An 18,907-nucleotide genomic window follows, 5' to 3' on the forward strand; every position below is an offset into this window, starting at 1 on the left:
TTATGATAAGGAATATCAACTTTTCACAGATCACTAGACAGCGGTGAGAAAAATTTGCTATCAGCGACTCTGACCTTTTTTCACGAATGAGAATTTCATAATTTTCCTAATAACATAACTATGAAATAAATTGCAGGCAGAAAGAAATTCAGAATTAAATTATAAAAATTAATGATTCGAAATGTCTGCTCCCAAATTTGGCGAAAATCTCGTCATCATCTCCACCTTTTAAAAAATTAGGAACCGCATTTATTTTAATCGTTTACAAATTTAATTGATGAAAAAGCACTATCTGAAAATATTTACACCAGAGACTAAAGTAACTGATTTCATAGGGTCACAATCTGCTTGCTCAAATCTGATAAATAATTAAATTAGAGTAAAAGTTTAAAACTCCAGTTCGTTGGCATGGAAAATAATTCTGGCTGAAGAAGATAAATGCAACAAAGTTTCAAAATTTGAATTTGTAAGTGCATTGTAAAGGGTTATTGCCTTAATTCCTAAAAGTTAAGGGAACAGAAAACAATTTTTCACGAACTTTCGACTGAAGTCACAGGTTAGGTTAGGTTGGGTTAGGTTAGGTTAGGTTAGGTTGGGTTAGGTTAGGTTAGGTTGGGTTAGGTTAGGTTAGGTTAGGTTGGGTTAGGTTAGGTTAGGTTGGGTTAGGTTAGGTTGGGTTAGGTTAGGTTAGGTTAGGTTAGGTTAGGTTAGGTTATACGTAGGTTGAAAGTGAAGCTGTAAACTAGCATTTACACCCCGGTCATAATTTTCTAAGTTATGACCTTTTACCCTGGAATCCGCAAATTACAAGGGCATCGAAAGCCTGAGCTACAAAGGACAGTAAGAACCACGACATTATGGCAGTGGAAAATGGGGCAGACAATCCGGGTTGTTTCTGCTGGGACAGGAACAGACTTGGTGAGGGTGCAAGGAATGAGCCGTAGATTTATAACTCAAGCCACAAGATTCAACGACACAGAAACTGGGGGCAGCGCCCTTACCAAGACAGGACCGGAAATATTGTCCTAGGGAAAGTCAACAGGTAGACCAAGGAAGAGATGGTCAGAAGAAGTTTCGTAGCGGAGCGAATTTAGCCCATCAAAGACCATTGCTTTCCCTCTGCACCACGTACGCCCACACGATGCATTTGTGAGTTTCGTATGATTCTCAGTTTTCTTTCCTTAAACAGCGTTAACCAGTTGATCTTCGTAATGGAGACGTGTTGTGTTTTCTTCGCGGTACGGTCTGGATGTTTAAAATATGTAGGTGCACTTCGCGCTTAAGAGGGTTTAACGCGATACTTGACCGCTGATTACAACCATTTTGTCCTACGAACCACAAAACTTCCAGGAATAAAGTCTCTCGACCAAAAATGTCGTTCTTAAACGTGGCACTGGAATGTTGTTCTCGTAACGCCATCTACTGTCAAGTTGTGTGTGACGCGGGAACGCGTAATCCATTAATCGCATATAACGTTGGTTGAATCCGGTGTTCGAATCTAAACCCGGAGACGGGCCGACCGGACTTTCGTAGGTGAGATTTCAGATTCTCACGACGAGTATATGAATGGCTGTCTTCGATGCTGTTGCGCCGTGTAGAAATTCACCGACGTTTCAGAAGGTACCGGACCACACGGAGCAGCAACCCAGAATACATTCATCTTCTTTGGCTGTTGATGATTACCAGGTACTTGCTCGAATAGAAGCTTAAAATAGGCCACGACCGCCGATTTTCACTTTAATTCATCAGGTATACATTATCATACTCGGTGTTAGGATTTCTGTGCAACATAATAGCCGTTTTTAATTGATCTTAGATCCAATCGATCGGTAATGAAAGCTTGTTCCTTGCCGTCTTCCCCTAAACTACGTTACTTTGTCGCTCATTTTAAAAAGGTGATTTCGTGTAGGACAACGTTGAAGAGGACCCACGATCCAAGGCCAAGTTTGGGCACAGGCCTTTCTTTTAGTAGATCCGGGTTCGTTACTCGGATAGTAAATGTTCGTTAAAGTCCGGCGAGGTTCTCAGTAACTGTCCCAAGGTTTTCCCGTGTTCCTTCAGGCAAATTCTTTAGTCACTGACCACGCTCAGCAAACTCGTAATTCGTTCAGTGCAGTGACATTTCAACTGTCAGAAACCAATGCCCTTTCTTTGTAATGGCGTAAAAGAAATTATGGTCGCCGTTCTAAACCGATTCGTACGTGTCTGAACTCTAAAATGCGATTTTCTGAACACTAACTATGCAAAATCTACAACACTTCATTTATGTTGCCTGAGCTTATGTCATACTTTGTATCTGCGTAAGGTATTCATATTTGAAAATATCTACTTAAAAATACTGATGATATCTTTAAAATTACGCTGACTTCATCAAAAGAAGTGCTGTTCGTTCTGTATGATTTTGTCCAGCCACTAACTGAAATTGTTGGTAAAAAGAAAAAGAATTGTGCAGTTTATTTATGGGTGTGTATATTTAGTATAAGCCACGCGAATACGAAAAAGTGTGCAGCGTTTAGGCTACAGAACTGATCTAAAATCTAAAACATTTGAATACATAAGCGTATTTATCTCCGAATCGTATCTTCGTTGAATCAGCTGCGACCGGAATTTTTAGACATTAGTAAGAACATTTTTTCAACCATTAAAGTCTGGGTTAACCTAACGCGTCATCTCCTAATACGCGGTTTCCAGGCGCGTTCTGTTTCAAATTATCGGTTCATTTGTTCGTCGGAAACTGATTGCTCCTTCCGTCACTTTACTTAATTTCCATAAACATGGGGCAGATGAGTCCAATATACGCCAGTTCATAATTGGTGAGATGTTTATCCTAAAATTAAACCAATAATACAACGTGAAATTTTGACTCTCTGCTGTTATATTAAGGCTGTTGAGAAGATAAGGGATAAAATTATCGTGTCCGTGTTCCACGCAATGAAATCGCCTTGGGGATATGTGGATACAGTTTCAACATTAGCCCTGGAGATGGAGGCAGTATATTTCTCCGAAACGCTGATATGTACGTTACTACCCAGAAGGTCAGACGTTACCTGGTTATGTTGTCGCTGATGGTACACTTACATCAGCTGAGACACTGTGGTTCATATCCATTAGTCGTTTGCAGAATTCCAGGGAGAGATTTATCTCACTCTGCCAGTTTCTGTCTCTTACATGTCACATTCTCTCGCTTCTGCCTTGTTGTATTCACTTTGCACTGATCATACAACATCACAGCATCATTCAGTTTATTCGGCCCAGTTCGAGGAATCTAACCTTTCAAGAATTTGCCGGAACATTCATGAACAATGGCGCCACCCGCTTTAGTGAGAACCGAGCCCCTACAGTAAATCCCGGTAACGTACGTAACTGGGGTGGGTGGATGATTTACCGTTTGTTTCGCGAATCGCGAGGCTGAAACTACGTCGTCGAATGTCCCGAACACCCGCGGTCAAGAATCCGGACGGATCTGCGATTGCCTTTTCATCATCGCTCTGCAAACGGGGTAGGGAAATCCCCCTGACACTATGGCCGTGCCCGTCCATGCAAACGGGGTCTAAGTCTCTCCTTCGATTCCTACTTCATATGAATCACCTTCTGATAAAGAAATTTCCAGTAACAAACATAAAATAAATATCCCCAAACACCTGTGGGGAAGTTGAATTGATATTTGTAATATCCGACGTTTCTACGCTTGTGAAAATGTGAATTGTGATCCTCTGGATTGTGACGCCGTTTAGCCTTACAGTTAGTTATGAACGTGTCACCAGAGCGCGTCATCTCCACCTTCGGAGTATAAATCCACCTGAAGATGGATGAGTTACAGGTATTTAATTAATAACATGACGTCGATACCCAGGAGAACATCACCGATGTCTTCACTGTCGATAACATCAACTTTGACGTTACTGCCTGAGATGACGTGGCCCACACAAGGCGTCGGGGCAGGTTCCCGCCGAGTCGGTACCAAGCGGCCAGATGCAAGACGAGAGATCGAGCAGTAGTTGAGTCGGACATGATTCCGGTTCTCATGTTCGTGTTTGTTAACTTGTTCTTGCTTAAAGAAGTTGCCTGCCGACATCGTACAACCATTTGACATCGACACTGCTCCAGCCCGACCAGAGTCGCTCAGTTGTAAGGCACGTAACATAATTCATCTTTTTTTCACGACTGCGTCGCGGAAAGTTCTGGCCAAGCGGTTGGTACTCCTGCTTCGTGTCACGATCGGCTGTCCTTTAATCATGCCGTGGTTTTACTCAGACCCTCTAAGCAAATACCGGGATTCGTCCAGGACAGCTTCCTTCCACATTCTTTCAAATTCGTTATCATTCAAAATGATTCTATCGTGAGCTGATGACAGTGTCGTTAAATAAACTTCGGATAAATAAGCAAGACTCGCGTTGATGTCCGGTGCCTAGGAACTGGGACGGAAAGAAATTCCCGCCAAAATAAAAATCCTCAAACTCCACTCTAAGTGCAGACTTCGCCTAATCGAACGTGTACCTAATTCACTTTCAAACAGAATGTTTATAAGATGGTAACGTTGCGTCATATTGTGATATAATAAGTATATATTAAATCTTGTCCTTCTAATCACAATAATTCTTATTAAATATTAAAATATTACAATAATTAACATTTAAAATATTAAATGATGTTCTTTATCGAAATATTCGATTTACATTAGACCATCATTTTTTCATGTTTCACGACATGTTTCAGTTCCTAAAAGAACCATCCTCAGGTGTATATAATTACATAAAGCTTCAAAACGATAAATAATTTAAATACAATTTTCATACATTATGCTAGCGTGCATTTTTATTAGATTTTTACCAGATAACAAACGATGTTCTTTTTCAGATTTTTATTCCATTTTTAATAACACACTCGATGTTGTTCTGTATATATACATCATGCTCAATGTGACTTTAGTGTGGGTGAACGTTTTGTTGTTTTTACGAGGCTGGTCTACGAAGTAAGTTTCCCTGGAAATATTTATTGCAACAGATACAGCAAGTGTCCAGCTATTTTTCAACATATTCGCCACCGGAATTGAGATATTGGTCATACCGTGGGACCAACTTTTGAATACCTGTGTCGTAGAAGTCTGCCGCCTGGGATTGGAACCACTGTGTGACAACCATCTCCGCCTCTCTGTCATTCTCAAAACGCTGACGCTGACCGGACAGGAATTTCTTGAGGTGTAGGAAAAGATGGAAATCACTGGGAGCGAGGTCCAGGTTGTAGGGTGAATGATTAAACACCTCCCAGCTGAACTCCTGCAGGAGACTTACTGTCCGTCGAGCCGTGTGCGGCCTAGCGTTATCACTGACCGCACTTCACAGTCGGCGGGAGCTGGAATAAGAACCTCCATCTTCAACAGCTGCAACGATGCTACTGTGAGAACGCGGGAAGTGCCTTTAGTGCATGCGCCATGCTACGTCATTGCTCTATCACGTAGGCACAGTCGCTTCGCGCAATATAAGGTTTGCTAGCTGTGGGACGAGTGGGAAACTTACTTTTGGGACGCGCCTCGTATATCAGTCTGTTCAGTTAACCAGTCGCCTTGTTTCACAGCACGCAGAATAATATTGAGAATAATGACCATAAACATGGCGAAAGCGCGTGAGGTGGCCAATGGTCTTCCCCACATATTGTCACAAAGAAGGGTTATGTTGCCCGCCTTGCAGTAGTTGGGTGCCATTTGCTCCTAAACTTTCACGTGTTTTTTTTGTTTTAACGTGATTTAAAACGGGATCGGTTTTACTTTCCGTTGTATCCTTGTACTTGTTTATTAAATCACATAAAATATTTATGCCACAGAAATACTGCAGAGGTCGGCCATTTCATTTTCCTGCTTCAGCAGGGAACACGCGAAATCCACGCGTAGAGGAATAACTGCTACACCAAGTACCGAAGGTTATCACCAGGTGTTCTGTCGTTCTCCATTGCTACAATCTCTTTTGACGAGGTTAATCAGAATGCCCTCTTTTTTTCTGATGCAATTTATAATATTATAAATTAAACATAGCGATGACTGATTTGTGATTAGATTCTTTATTGGTGCACTACGAAAGTACGATTTAGTATTGGAAAGTGAAGTAATGTAACATTGAATCATGATTAATGCAAACACAGCAATAGAGAACAATGAATCATTGTTCATTTAGTGCTATTTAAACATTTTAAGCCTATTGGTAATTATATGCACCACCTGTTCAAAAATATATAATGCTGCATTTTTCTGTCATAATTTATTTGTGGGTTTCGTATGATTGTCAGAGTAATCATCGTCAGTCAACTGATGTTTGTAATGGTAAGTTATTATTTATAATCTTTAAATATTCTTTAGATGACCTTAGGTTTAAAAAGCTAAATATGAGATAAAAAGATGTGAATTGTGCAGATCACAGCATGCATAGACAAAGCAAGATGTGAATGAAGTTATCACCCGGAAACCAGGGCCTTAAAATATTCTAATGTCGTATTTCAGCGCATCCGCCCACAGTCGGGTTTGATTCCCGAAAGGCGCGTTGGGTGATTGCCTCTGCACCATAAGGGCGCAGAGGCCCACTGATTCTTTAACCCTGCTTCGTGTCTGGGATGTCCAGGGTTTACTCGGCCCGGAGACGACCGTGGTTTACCTCAGTCCTTCCTGGCAAATGCCAAATTAGGCCACGACATTTTCTTCTGTGCGCTTTGCAGCTCATTATTATCTTGTCCCCCGACCCAAAAGTCTGGGGAAGTGACAGCGTCGATAAATATACCATAAAATGTAGGCGACATTGTCCCCAATCTGTTGTCGTAAAAGGACTCTCATTTCGACGACGCTTCTTTGAGTATTGTCCAGCTGGAGGCAGTTGGGGATTCTGTGTGGAAAGTCCCCCTGCCTGCCTCGGCCTGATCGCAGAGGGACTCCCCTGCCAGACACATGACCTTGTGTTCATGCCGTAGACAACATAAAATTATTGGTTGCAGGGAAAACCAGCCGGGAAAACACATCCGATTTTTATGCTAGGACAATGCATGGTTCACAAAGGCGAGCTTTAGTTTCACTAAGCAAGACCGTGTCGACAGTTTAATTCGAATCGAAGTTTGCCGGTGTAAAGAGTGTCTAGTTATTGGTCTGAATTCGGCAGGTGAAAACCAATAAGAGAGCGTGGGTCTGAGGCTGAATCAGGTAATCTTTGCTGTGTTTTGAGTTACACGAAGCTCCCTGGCAATTATTAGATACTTAGGTATACATATTACCAGATTACCGGAGAACATGCTGATACAGCATCATTTAAACTTCACAGGGTAGTCGATTCAGTGTTACACATTTACGTTAGATGTTCTTCTGTTTTGTGGGCCGTAGGTAGACGCCAACGTTTCGAAAGAACATACTACCCCAATCTTTAGAGTTGAAGTAGTTAAAATCTTTACCACTAAGCTGTAACAAGGTACAGAAGATTGTAATAGTTCTTTGAAAGGCATTCCTACATTTAAGTTCAAATATTTTCTACCACTAGATTAAAACTCTGTGCAAACGAGCAGTGCACATCGGGACATGAGATTTAACCCTTCGAGGGTGCATTTTATTAAAAATTGTATCGGGTCCTTGGATATCCTGGCAGGTTCTTCACTGTGGTGGTCTTCTGGATTTTGCTTTTGTAAGTGGTTACCATCGTTTGCGCCTCTGAAGATGGAGGCGACACGTTCCTCCGAAACGTTGGTAACCACTGCTAGGTGCACAACGTACATAGAGAGATTTTTCTTCTCGACTCGTGAGAGGTTCGAACTAAAGACTGTAAGTCAAAATTCCCCAAAGACAAAACCGAAGGCGTCTGCCCATTCTCCCCACACGCAGCGACGCTCGAAACGGACGCCTGCCTGAAAGCAGGAACAGCTGAGTTGCCCCTTCCACGTCGGCTACCCGCTGTAGCAAGAATCGCAGCTGTTGTCGGAAGCCGGGATCAATGCTCACCGCCACACAACAGCTGACACAAAAGATCTATCGTGACTTAACAGGTGTTCAGAGGAAGTCCGCGCTGTGCTGCGATAGTGGGAGGTCAAGGCGCTCGGGACACATTACTCAGTTCTCTCGAACCTCGTGTCATTTCGTCCCTCTGAAGTCTAATTATTCTCCGATGCGCCCTATTCCAAAACACCCTCAACATGAGAGCTCGCTTCACGCAAATGTAAGACAAGAGGTGAATTGTAGTTTTGTTGATTTTAATATTCGTTTCCACACAGCAGACCCGGAGACAGGACACCTTTGACGGCGTGGTAACTAGCATTTATTTAATCTTTCGTCAATGAAATTGTGATTTGCGACCGTCGTCCTTAAGCAATTGAGCGTTTGCCACATTTTGCGAGATCTGAGGTTCTCACGGCGGCGAACATGTCGACACGTGGAGCCAGAAATTTCTCGAAAACTTTGCTGTCCACGTCGGAGTCCACACGGCGTCACAACCTCACCTCACTACCGAAGACGTTGGAAAATGGGATGAAAGTTTAGCGAATAACTGAAGAGACTGTCTTTGGGGTGTTCAGTGCGCCTCAAATGGGAGTTCCTGTTATGTGTATACTCGCAAAGTCCAAATGCATTATTTTTAAGACTTCAGGAAAATCATATATCAAACGTTACAAATTTGTGCAAAGTTTTGTAACTTCTCCTCACAGCATGAAAACTCGAATCTTAACCAAATCTCTTATATCGATTAAGATTCATTTTCTCCACGTTTTAGAACGATGTGCTGTTTATCATAAGGTAGTTAAACATGTGAGCAGGTTATCATAGGAAGTGTTGGTCTTGTTACAACGCGGATAACACTTAAATTTGCTAAAACAACTTTCTGAAACATTTCGAAGCCTGAAGCTCATCTAAGTAAGATTTGAAAAGCCATCTCTTTTCACAAAGAAAACACATTTCGCCATGACATACGAAGTTCAATTGCTTAGCGGTGTTTAAGGAAATAATCGCTGTTTACAGCGAGAATCATATTAAACACACACTGTGAACAAAACGCAGGGTTAATGTTTATTAAAACAGGTGACGATTTAAAGTGTCAATAAAAGTTCGTTCAACGAGAGCGTAGTTATTGCGTGTTTACTGACGGACGGAAATGGTAATACTCGACACGACAATTTGTTACAGCTAGCTGCAGACATAAATGTCTGAGTTGCACAATATTAGGTCTTTTACGTTTCAGTTAGGGTAGGCGCAAGTCACAAAGAACTCCTAATTTTAAGCCGTTGTCGTATCTAGCAGCTCCTTTTCGCATCCCGCGTCTAAACTGTGCGGATGAATACATCGCAGTCTGCATGCTGTATAAGCCCTTTTCGTTGAATGCACTGAAATCTGATTCTTTAGGCCTGTAAAATTCTTCTTTATTTCCGGTTTGTAGCTCATTTTGTAGGCAGATGGCATTTCACGTTAACTTGTAGATAGTATATTGCTCTAAACGTTAGAGCAATATACTGCTTCCATATTCAGGGTTGAAGATGGAGACGGTATGTTCCTTCGAAACGTCGCCACATCTTCTCACAAGTCTATCAAGTTTTATATCCGCACTGTTACCATCGAAACCCCATAACGCGAAAAAGAGAACTAAAACATGTTCTTTTTTTAATGTGGTAACACTTGTGTGTCCGCTGGGCCCTAGCGACAAAGGAGTTCAGGGCTGTTTTGTATGTAAATGAAGTTCTTCTGTTTACAACGTAATGCGTAACTTTTACGCCCGCGCTGTGTACTAGTACGTTCCGTCACAGCTTGGGGCGTATTGCTTCATTCACAGGTGCTCATCGCCCTGACGATAGAGGCAGCAGGAACCTCTGAAACGTCGATAAACTTGTACCAGATTACACGGCGCAACACCGCATGTGGGGGAGGTCTGTGCCTGAATTAGGAAGTCAGTCGCTAAGACAATTAGTCGTGTCTTTAGTTCAAGTGTTCTCAACTAGCGGCTCGCAGATGATTTGCGCGCGGTCTGCGTGTATCACTGCAATAGTGTGTCATTCAGGATAATAATTCTTAATTTTTAATGTCGACATAATCAACGCTTCAAATTAATGAAGAACGTGTAAATGAGACGTGGCTTTTTGGCGGCAGATTACAGATATTTGCGATAATAGTAAGAATATCGATTGACGTTAAAGAAAACTGAGTAACGTATGGAATTTTTCGTAACTGTCAGTTATGCAATGTTTATAAATTTTCCTCATTTACAACCCGTGGCGCGTGAGTCGACAAAAAAGTTGAATCTGACCCCAGGTCTTAGAGTGGCGAAGAAACCTCGTGTTTTATTTAGTTCGTTGTTTACGTAGTTCCATAACATAATATATAATGTTTAAGAACTCAGTCCGTACCGCAAAGAAAACACAACGTCACCATTCAAAGATCAGTTGGTTGATGTTGTTTAGGGAAATAATGAAAATCGTGCGAAACAAATTAGCTGTGCCGTTAAATTCAGAGCTATTAAATGTTGAAGCAGATGGTATATGCAGTTGTTATTACTTTTAAAATGGTTCATATCCCTACTGAGGAAAATGTGTACTTGAAATCGATACTTTTATTCGAAAGAACTTATCACGTGACCTTCCATTCACTCACACACACAAAGCGGCCTGACACGGCACCAAGGTGTGTCACTGGCGTAAAAGAGGTTCGTGGTTCAAGCCCCTGCTTGGCAGCTGGTATCGTTGTGGAGTGGTTTTTTTTTTGTGGTTCCGAAGTTCCTCCGGGCAAACAGCTCAAAATGTTTCGACCTTTTTAGTGACCTAGAATTTTCCTACCACATGTCGTTTAACACTTCATGCATGCCCTTATTAGTCGAGACAGCTTTCGTGAGATAACTCGTAACAAAAAAGTTGGTGTGCTTTAGTGGCGTTGATTCATCGCCAGCTCCACTGCTTGGCTTTTCAGAAGATTTTAAAATAAATGTTCTTTTATTGCTTTCACACGTTCTTCCTGTGTCAGTACGAAGGATAATACGCCTAAGTAAACAGTAAACTCGTTGGGGGTGGAGTTGGCTTTTAAGCTCGTGGATAAATGCCTCTAACTCTCATCCCCGACTGTCAATGTTCCAGTTGATGGGGGGCATAGCAAAGCATAAATAATGAAATTTGTTTTTAAAATAAAGCATGAACCCCAATCGTGTTTAAGTGTACAAATTACACTATCAGGGCCCTCAAATCGACCACGGTTATATTTTCAATTCGGATTTCCGTCATAATACGTAAACATTCGGAAGCTGATTTCAGAATTCACAGCAATTTTGAGTCCTGTTGCGTAATCTTTTGGTCAGTAAGGGTTCAAACAAGAGCATGACGCGTGGGTGTGAAGCCACATTCTCGGAAAACCGAAAACCGAAATCGTTACTGAAGGGAAACCGTCGGTTCGTATCTTGCTGACTGTACCGAGTCATTAGACAGGCAGGTGTGGGCCTGTTCTCGTCTTCCGGCAACAGGATTCCAAGCCGTGAGACGCGAAGCGCAACAGAGCGAGCGCTAGACTCCGCCTCAGTGCCGAGAACAGCCAATCAAGTTAAGAGCCTGCCAATGATTCCACACAGAATCCTTATATATAAAGTATTTCCCGCGTCCGAACAGACCATGAGACCACATGGCCTGTGGTTGAGTGAGTCGGTGCTGTATTTGAGGCAAGTTAACCCAGTGCAGTGCGTTGGGAGTAGTGCGACCAGAATGAGCCTGTGAGTCGTCGAGTGTACCGGCTATGGGCAGACATCCGCTGATACCAGCAGCAGTGCCCGACCTAGGTCCCGTTCCCAGCTCCCGGTTGCTTCTCGTCGCCGTTTTCGCCGCCGCCCTCCTGTCCCTGTTCTCCTCAGGGAACAGTCGCGGGGTAGCGGCACTCTCCTTCCCGATTCCTGTCATCGCTGCCCCAGAACCTGCTACATACGACGTCGATCAGGAGGAAGAACATCGGGCGAATTCCAGAGAGAAAGAATCTTCCAGACTTGGAGAAGAGGAAGTGACGAAGCTGAAACAGAGGATCCTGGAAGGCTTGGGCCTGACGCGGACTCCAGACGCGTCGAAGGTAAGCGAGGTTTTGCTTCAACGCCGAGATCCTGCTCCATGGAATTCACGGGGCTGTCTTATTTTTTTTCACGAGTTGTGGTCACCCACTTCGGGGCTAAGTGTTTGGCCTTTGTTTTTATCAGATGTTCGGGAAACCCCGCCAGAGTGTGGGACTGTGAGGGGGGCCGAGGTGACAGGCGGTCGGTAACTGACAGAGGTATTTCCGGCTCGCGTGTCACTCCGTGTAATTATAATGTAATGACACAACTTCACGGCTGTTCGCTTGTCTACGTTCTATTCAAGACGGCGTCTGTTAATAAAAGTGTTTTGCTTCGTCGAAGAAGCGTTGTTTGTGAACCTTTGGCCTTTGGTTTTCCAAATCAAAGTCGTTGTTATTGTGGATAAGATGGTCGCGCGATGCAACGATGACATAACTCTCGCTTCAAAAGAAACAGCAAGTTGGAATCGTAACCTCGGTGTCAGAGAGTATAAAGCGTTCACAAGTGACGAGGATTTGAAACAAATCGCGTTTTCTGCAGTCCGGCTTCTAGGTTTTGTCGCACGGATTTACTCAGTCACTTGTTTTACGATATAAGCAAGCCATCTCATCTCGTTCTGCGTCGTCTTCACGGGCACACATTCCATCAGCACGTTAGAGCAAAACTGCCTTATGGCCATGACGTGATGAAATCCTTTTATGTGAGAATAGATTTTTTGTTTAGATGTACGTAATAGACATACAAACGATACGATTTGGTTTGACCTCATTTTCGATTTTTTATTGTGATTTTTAACGGATAGTGGTAACTATTCGTACCATTGCACTTCCCCCACAGAATGTCTTCTTAGGTCCCTTTTCTCTCTCACGGTGTACGGTGATAACTGCAGCGACATCCTTGACCGACTGATCTTTATAACATTTTAGTGATGTGTTTTCTTGGAGTTAGGAACTGAATTATTAACAGTTGTAGAAGTGAGTGTTTTGAATGTGTTCAGGACTTTCTTTGCTAGAAACGTACTGTCGCCGAGGTCCCTGGGACGTTCACCCCTTGCGACCAAGGAACCGCGGAAACCAGTCCGAATTCATGAAATCCGATTAAAACGGAGCATTAGCCTAATTCGAGCGACTGAGTCCGATCGCTTAGTTTCGTGGAAAACGTTCAGTTCGTTGAGCTTGTGGCTTGCGGTGATTCTGTCAGATCGCGTCCCGAGGATAAACGTTCCTAGCACGGTGTCATTCTGTGTGGTGGTGTCACAAAAAAAGCTGTTTCAGCTGAACGAAGAACATCGAATCTAGAAATAGGACGCGTCTTACTGATAAGCACTTGGAGGTGTGCACGCTGGTCCTAGTAACAGAGATTAAGTCCGATGCTGGAACACTGCCCTAGCAGACGCTGTGAATCCATCATGACCGAGTTTCTTAAAGGAAATGACTATGTTGCATGTCGACCTCTTGGAAATAGGAGGGCTAATTTGGGAGAGTCTTCAGAAATTTCCATGAGTTTCATTAAATCATCCTCATATGTGTGTAACCTTGCGACCCGAGGGTAGATAAGGGTGGGTGAATGTGATTTTACTACTGTAAGACGCAGGGCGAGGAGAAGACCGTTTGCTGGCGGCTAAAGTCGGTGTTCTAAGCTTGAGGTAACAACAAAGTCGCCCTGTCCTATGGAAGGGCTTCCGAAAATTGTGTGATGTTAGGGTAAGGAATTGGAAAGGATACGGAAGAAAGAGGCCGTGACCTGATTTCAGGGTCTCACAGCATTTGCCTGGCGTGAGTGAGGAAAATCACGAAAGTCGTCGGTCACGATGGTCGGTATGTGAGCCGAGATTTGAACACGCGACCTCGCGAAACAGGAGAGATATTTCTTTAGAATAAGCCACGACTCTGCGCTGTGCCTCGTGCAATTTCTTTGCCGTTTGTAATTAAGCGAATACTCCGATTTCCCGGGACCCATAAGTTGATTCTGCGTCACTAAATAACCATATCCAGTGCCCCGCAGTTGTTGTGGCTAATAATTATAACCAATCCCTCAGGTAGCCAAGAAACTGCCCACGTTCTCTGCAACCCCAAGGTTCATTACCGTGCCCACAACAGCCCGCCACCAGTCCCTACCCTGAGCGAGATGAATCCGGTCCACATATTTCAACCCTCCATCGATGCTTAGGTCTTTCAACTAGTCCTTCCCCTTCATTCCCCTTAGGTCGAAATGTTCTTCTCAGCACCGTCTTCTCAAACTTCAAGCTCTGTCTCTGTTTCACGCCCGTTCGAAACAAAGTGCAACATTATAGTCGTGTATAAAATATTTAAATTTTTACCAAATTTATTATGCTCCCAATTTTTGTGCAACATAATTTTATTTACCGATTTAAACTATTATAATTCAGAATCACTGTCTCTTCCTTATCAATACTAATTTATTTATATTTTATTTAACGACGCTGTTTCAGTTGGTCTTAAGTGACCTACGTTCCTCATCAGAGCAGGTGCGTTATCCACTTCGAAAGTTCAATTTGCGGTCTCATTCTCGAGCGGGCATTCTGAAGGGCGCTTTCATCCCACTTTCAAAGATAATACCTGCTACGCCTTCTGGTCTGTGCGGCGGATAGAAAGTCAATGCAGTGAATGAACAAATGTATCCGTGCTCCCGTATCGTGTCTACGAGATCATGTCTGACACGTGGTCGGACCGGTTCGTATGTCCGCTCGCGCCCTTTGCAATGTCGCATTGTGACTTCCATAGTCCATTGATCTGTTTCGCGTTGTATTCCTTTTGATACATCTGCCCTCCTTTCATTTCTCTCCGCCTTGCGTCTCGAATGCTCTACAGTTTCTGTGGAAAATTAACAGTAGACCTTCAATCTGAATGAGTGTCGTGGTAACCTGGTTTTCTTCCCACTTGCCAAAAGTTCCTTTAAAGCGTATTAAATAAAATCCCTCTCGAGATAATAATTATCCTCGTAGGATTTGAGGTATTCACGGTGGTGAGTCCCACTATGGCTGTCTTCTGGGTTTAACACCATGTAATCTGGCCTTGTAATCCTGGGGTCTCGGGTTCGATTCCCGGCGGTGCCCGAATTTATAACTTGTGTTGGGCAAGGCCGTGGTCTAGGCAACACGGAGTTTTCCTCCGTGGCATCCCAACAATTACTCCATTCACACACAGAAGAAGGCAATGGCAAACCACTTCTGGATCATCTGCCAAGAACGTATATGAACAGGTCCCAGTCCGAGAAAAGGATTGAAGGATCCTGTTCATATGGACCTGTCGTCAGACAGAACACTAAATAAAAAAATCTTATAGAAGTTTACCAACTTTTCGGAGGTCCTCGCTGTCACCATTATCAGGGATGTGAGTGAGTGATGTTGAAGGCGCTATGACCCAGATGACAGCCATCTTAATAATTGTCCGATGCAGAAATCATAGGGGCGGTGATAAATGTATACGGTGTAATGGTAGAATGATTGATAAAATAAATTTGAATTACTCAAAGATAAACCTTCCTGATTGCCGCATTGTTCATCAGGAAACACGTACGGACTTTCCCATGACTGAACCCGGGCCTGCGCACTGGGAAGCTTCCGTTTGAATACTCGAGCTGTGTCCCCCCCCCCCCCCCCCTCTTTTCCGAACGAGTGGTCGATTATAATCGCGTGGGGTAAAGGTCGCACTAACAATCGCTGTATGACGACACTGACTTCCTCTAAGATTGTGAGCGGAAAATGTCAATATTAAATTCATCCTTCAGTTTTCGTAATGTGTTATTCTGCAAAGAGAAATTTCATAAAATGTTGCCGTGGCCTATTGCAGCCAACACACAGCTCGTACGAGAGAGCTCTTTGTCTTCAATACCACGCAACAAACTTCGATTGAGTTTTCCGGGTTGGATAACACGCAACAGAGAGATGTGAACGTTACTTCCTGAAATGCAAACAAGCCACGTGCTGTTCCTGTCAACGAAACACATTTTAGAGAATATAAATGCTGTTAAAACATATTCATTACAGAGCAGTACGTGATTAACCTTCTTTATTGTCTACGTTCCTCTTCCGGGTTATAACGCTATGTGTACATTCTGCATCCCTGAAGATGGAGGCAATATTTTCCTCCGAAACGTTAGTGTCTGTTTGCAACTCCACCCAGGAGACCAAACACTTCCCAGAGGGAGAACCTCAAATCTCTTGTTTTATAATTTTCATTGTACTTTAATCACAAATACGATTGGCAGGAAATTGTCTTCACATTTGAAAAAGCGTTGTTAAACAACCTGATTTCAGTCAAAGGTTCCTTTCCCAGGCCAGTGTTACAGGTATAACTATGCAAATTTACTACGCTAATAGACTGAAAGTTGATTCAGCGTCTTCAAATCATAGTTTAGCTGTTAACTCCTCCTGACGCAGTTTGCTTGAATGTTGTGTCAGTTCCGTGAATATATGCCACGGAATTTGAACTTGATGTGTCCCGCGGGGTTGATGTCCCCCCGCCCCCTACCACCTCATTTGTGTAGATGCGGAGTGCGCCATGTTTTCCACGAACCCACAACGAGAGAATGAGTTGTCGCATGAATAATGCTTTAACGTGTAAAAGGCTAACGATTTCGTGGAAGGACGAGGAATATTCCGGGGCGTCTACACTTTCCCTGTCGAGCTAAATGAACCCCGACGAAGTCTGCGATGTCGCTCGGATATGAAAAAGTGTGACAAGCCCTTCGTCCGGGGTGCCGCCGTGGAAGCCGCCCAGGGAAATGTACTACAAGGCACGGGGGTGTGTAGAAATGCGTCCTAATTGAAGCAAAAATATTTCGGGTTTGGGCGAAGCTTCTAAAATAAGAAGTGACTCGATCTGTGTCCGGATGACATTCGGTTCTCATATCTGTCTGTTACTCCGCAAGATTCAAAATAGAAACTGATGTTCGAGCATGTCCGGACTTCGAGGAAATGCTTGTCGGCAGGGACGAAAGAAATTGCCAGGAACATCTGATCGAGATGCAGTTCTAAGTGTTGCTTACAGCATACGCAGCAGGCGCTCACAACTTCGCTACGAAGGGCTGAGATGTCGGGAGATTCAATTGGTTAGCTTACGGGATTTGAGGTTCTCACGACCGCGAAGATCTTCATGTCAGTCTTCCGGTTGTGACGGAGGAACATAATAAAATTTAGCCCTGAAGAAGGAAGCAGTATGCTCCTCCGAAACATTGGTGTCTAGTTATGGCGTCACAACTGGGAAGGCCGACATCGACACGGTTCATGCGCTGTGTGGCCACTACGGCAGAACTGCTTGTAACGAAATTTGTTTCAACATCAGCGCTCGTTTAATTATACCTGCATGATGAAACAGCTCAGTGGTTTTGCGTGGCGTGCGTTCATTTCGGAATCCAGGTACGAATAAAAATGCGTGTGCAGGGGATAATTGAAAGCGCTATGAATATCTGAATATCCTGCAGACTAATGAAGCGTGGAGACCACCACGTGCACAGGCACACACTCCCGTGTCAAAGCCCTGATTCTGCGGTTTTGAACGTGAAGAATTTCGGTGTGGGGATTAATTCGTAATGGCCTCAGATAAACGACGCGAAGTTTTGCTAAGCGGCATTGAGCGACGTTTATTCTAATTAATTGGCTTAGACGCCGACCGAAAGAATCGGATCTTTCTAAAGTACATTTGCAGCGAGAGATAATTCACTAAATCGCATTGTCCTTGTTTCAATGGCTACTGACGGATGGTACCTGAGTAAACTCTTTTGATTTTAATGGCTTCTGTTGAAGCCTCATAATTTCCTGATCTTTCACTAATTCAAGCTACATGGACCCACAGGGCCTCAGACTCATTGATGCCTTCAAGGAAAGTTCTAAGATTCTCGAATATTGATGGCTCTATCTGCTCCACATGAGTTTTCAATTTTGATATGTCTCAATGAAGATAGGGCACGGCCTCTTGAGGTCACTCAGCGTCCAACGTTCGAACCAGTGGCGGCTGGTAACCGTTCGGACAAGTAGTTCCACGGCCAATGAAAAACGCCATCCATCCACAGATTCCCGCTTCAGTGTGGGAAATTTTATTTTTTAAAGGTTTACTGAAAGCAAAGCAAAGTCTTCTTCTTATGAAGTGAGCCTCGTTCCTTTCTTAAGACACTGTATACAAACTGTATCTGATATTTTGTTATTTTGTTCTGACATCTCTGTATCAGACTCAGAAGCACTGAGTTTCCAAATATATCTCAAAAACGGGGTTTTCAATAAACTTTGGACCGCATCGAAAATACAGCCTTGTCACTCGAATTTAAACGCTCAAACACACAAATCACATTTCGTGATTTAGTCCCACCAAAAAAACAAAAACAAACAAGAATCCTAAACTGCTGACTGCTAAGCTGGACCATTCATTACCTGACGGGGGAAGGTACAATGTCAGATGATAAGACAATCATACGAACTTCTCGTTGGGCTGTTCCCGTGGTCGAATTGGCAACGGAACTTCGCCATACTGACAGTAACTTCGATGGAAAATTGCGCTTAAGATAGGGCCTGTGACATAAGGCCCCGAAGAAATTTTTGAAACTTAAAAAAATTATTCGTGGGTTTTGTTTTTAAAAAAACTTTTTATTCCATTTAGACCAATGGAGACAAGTTAGTACAATTTGTGGCCTGTTAATGGCGTGGCAATACACCTCCACATATTCTCACTTGTTGAATTGCGTTATTTCAAGATCACGTTACAATTACACAGATTATTTAGCGTGCAATGAGAGCGTGATGTTCGATGACTCGACGTTCGAACCGTGGTCCTTCGGAATACAAGTCAGATGCATTGACCCACTCAGTTATTGACTTCTAGAATAGACTGAGGTCTCAGTAGGCCACTGGACAGCTGACAGATCCGCTTGCAAAT

The 18,907-nt window shown here is 43.3% G+C and overlaps 1 protein-coding gene across 1 annotated transcript in view; it reads left to right on the forward strand.

Annotated features, from left to right (window-relative positions):
• Positions 1–18,907, forward strand: part of mav (TGF-beta domain-containing family member maverick) — a 47,386-nt gene that overhangs the window by 13,755 nt on the left and 14,724 nt on the right. Inside the window, exon 2 of the mRNA XM_022070947.2 lies at positions 6,280–12,037. Within this exon, the coding sequence (XP_021926639.1) occupies positions 11,714–12,037 (324 nt within the window). The 5' untranslated portion in view covers positions 6,280–11,713. The remainder of the gene's footprint in view (positions 1–6,279; positions 12,038–18,907) is intronic.

The sequence above is a fragment of the Zootermopsis nevadensis genome, unplaced genomic scaffold (genome assembly GCF_977971745.1).
Source record: "Zootermopsis nevadensis isolate Lab colony 2312 unplaced genomic scaffold, Znev_1.0 Znev_ptg000025l, whole genome shotgun sequence".
Lineage (NCBI taxonomy): Eukaryota > Metazoa > Arthropoda > Insecta > Blattodea > Termopsidae > Zootermopsis > Zootermopsis nevadensis.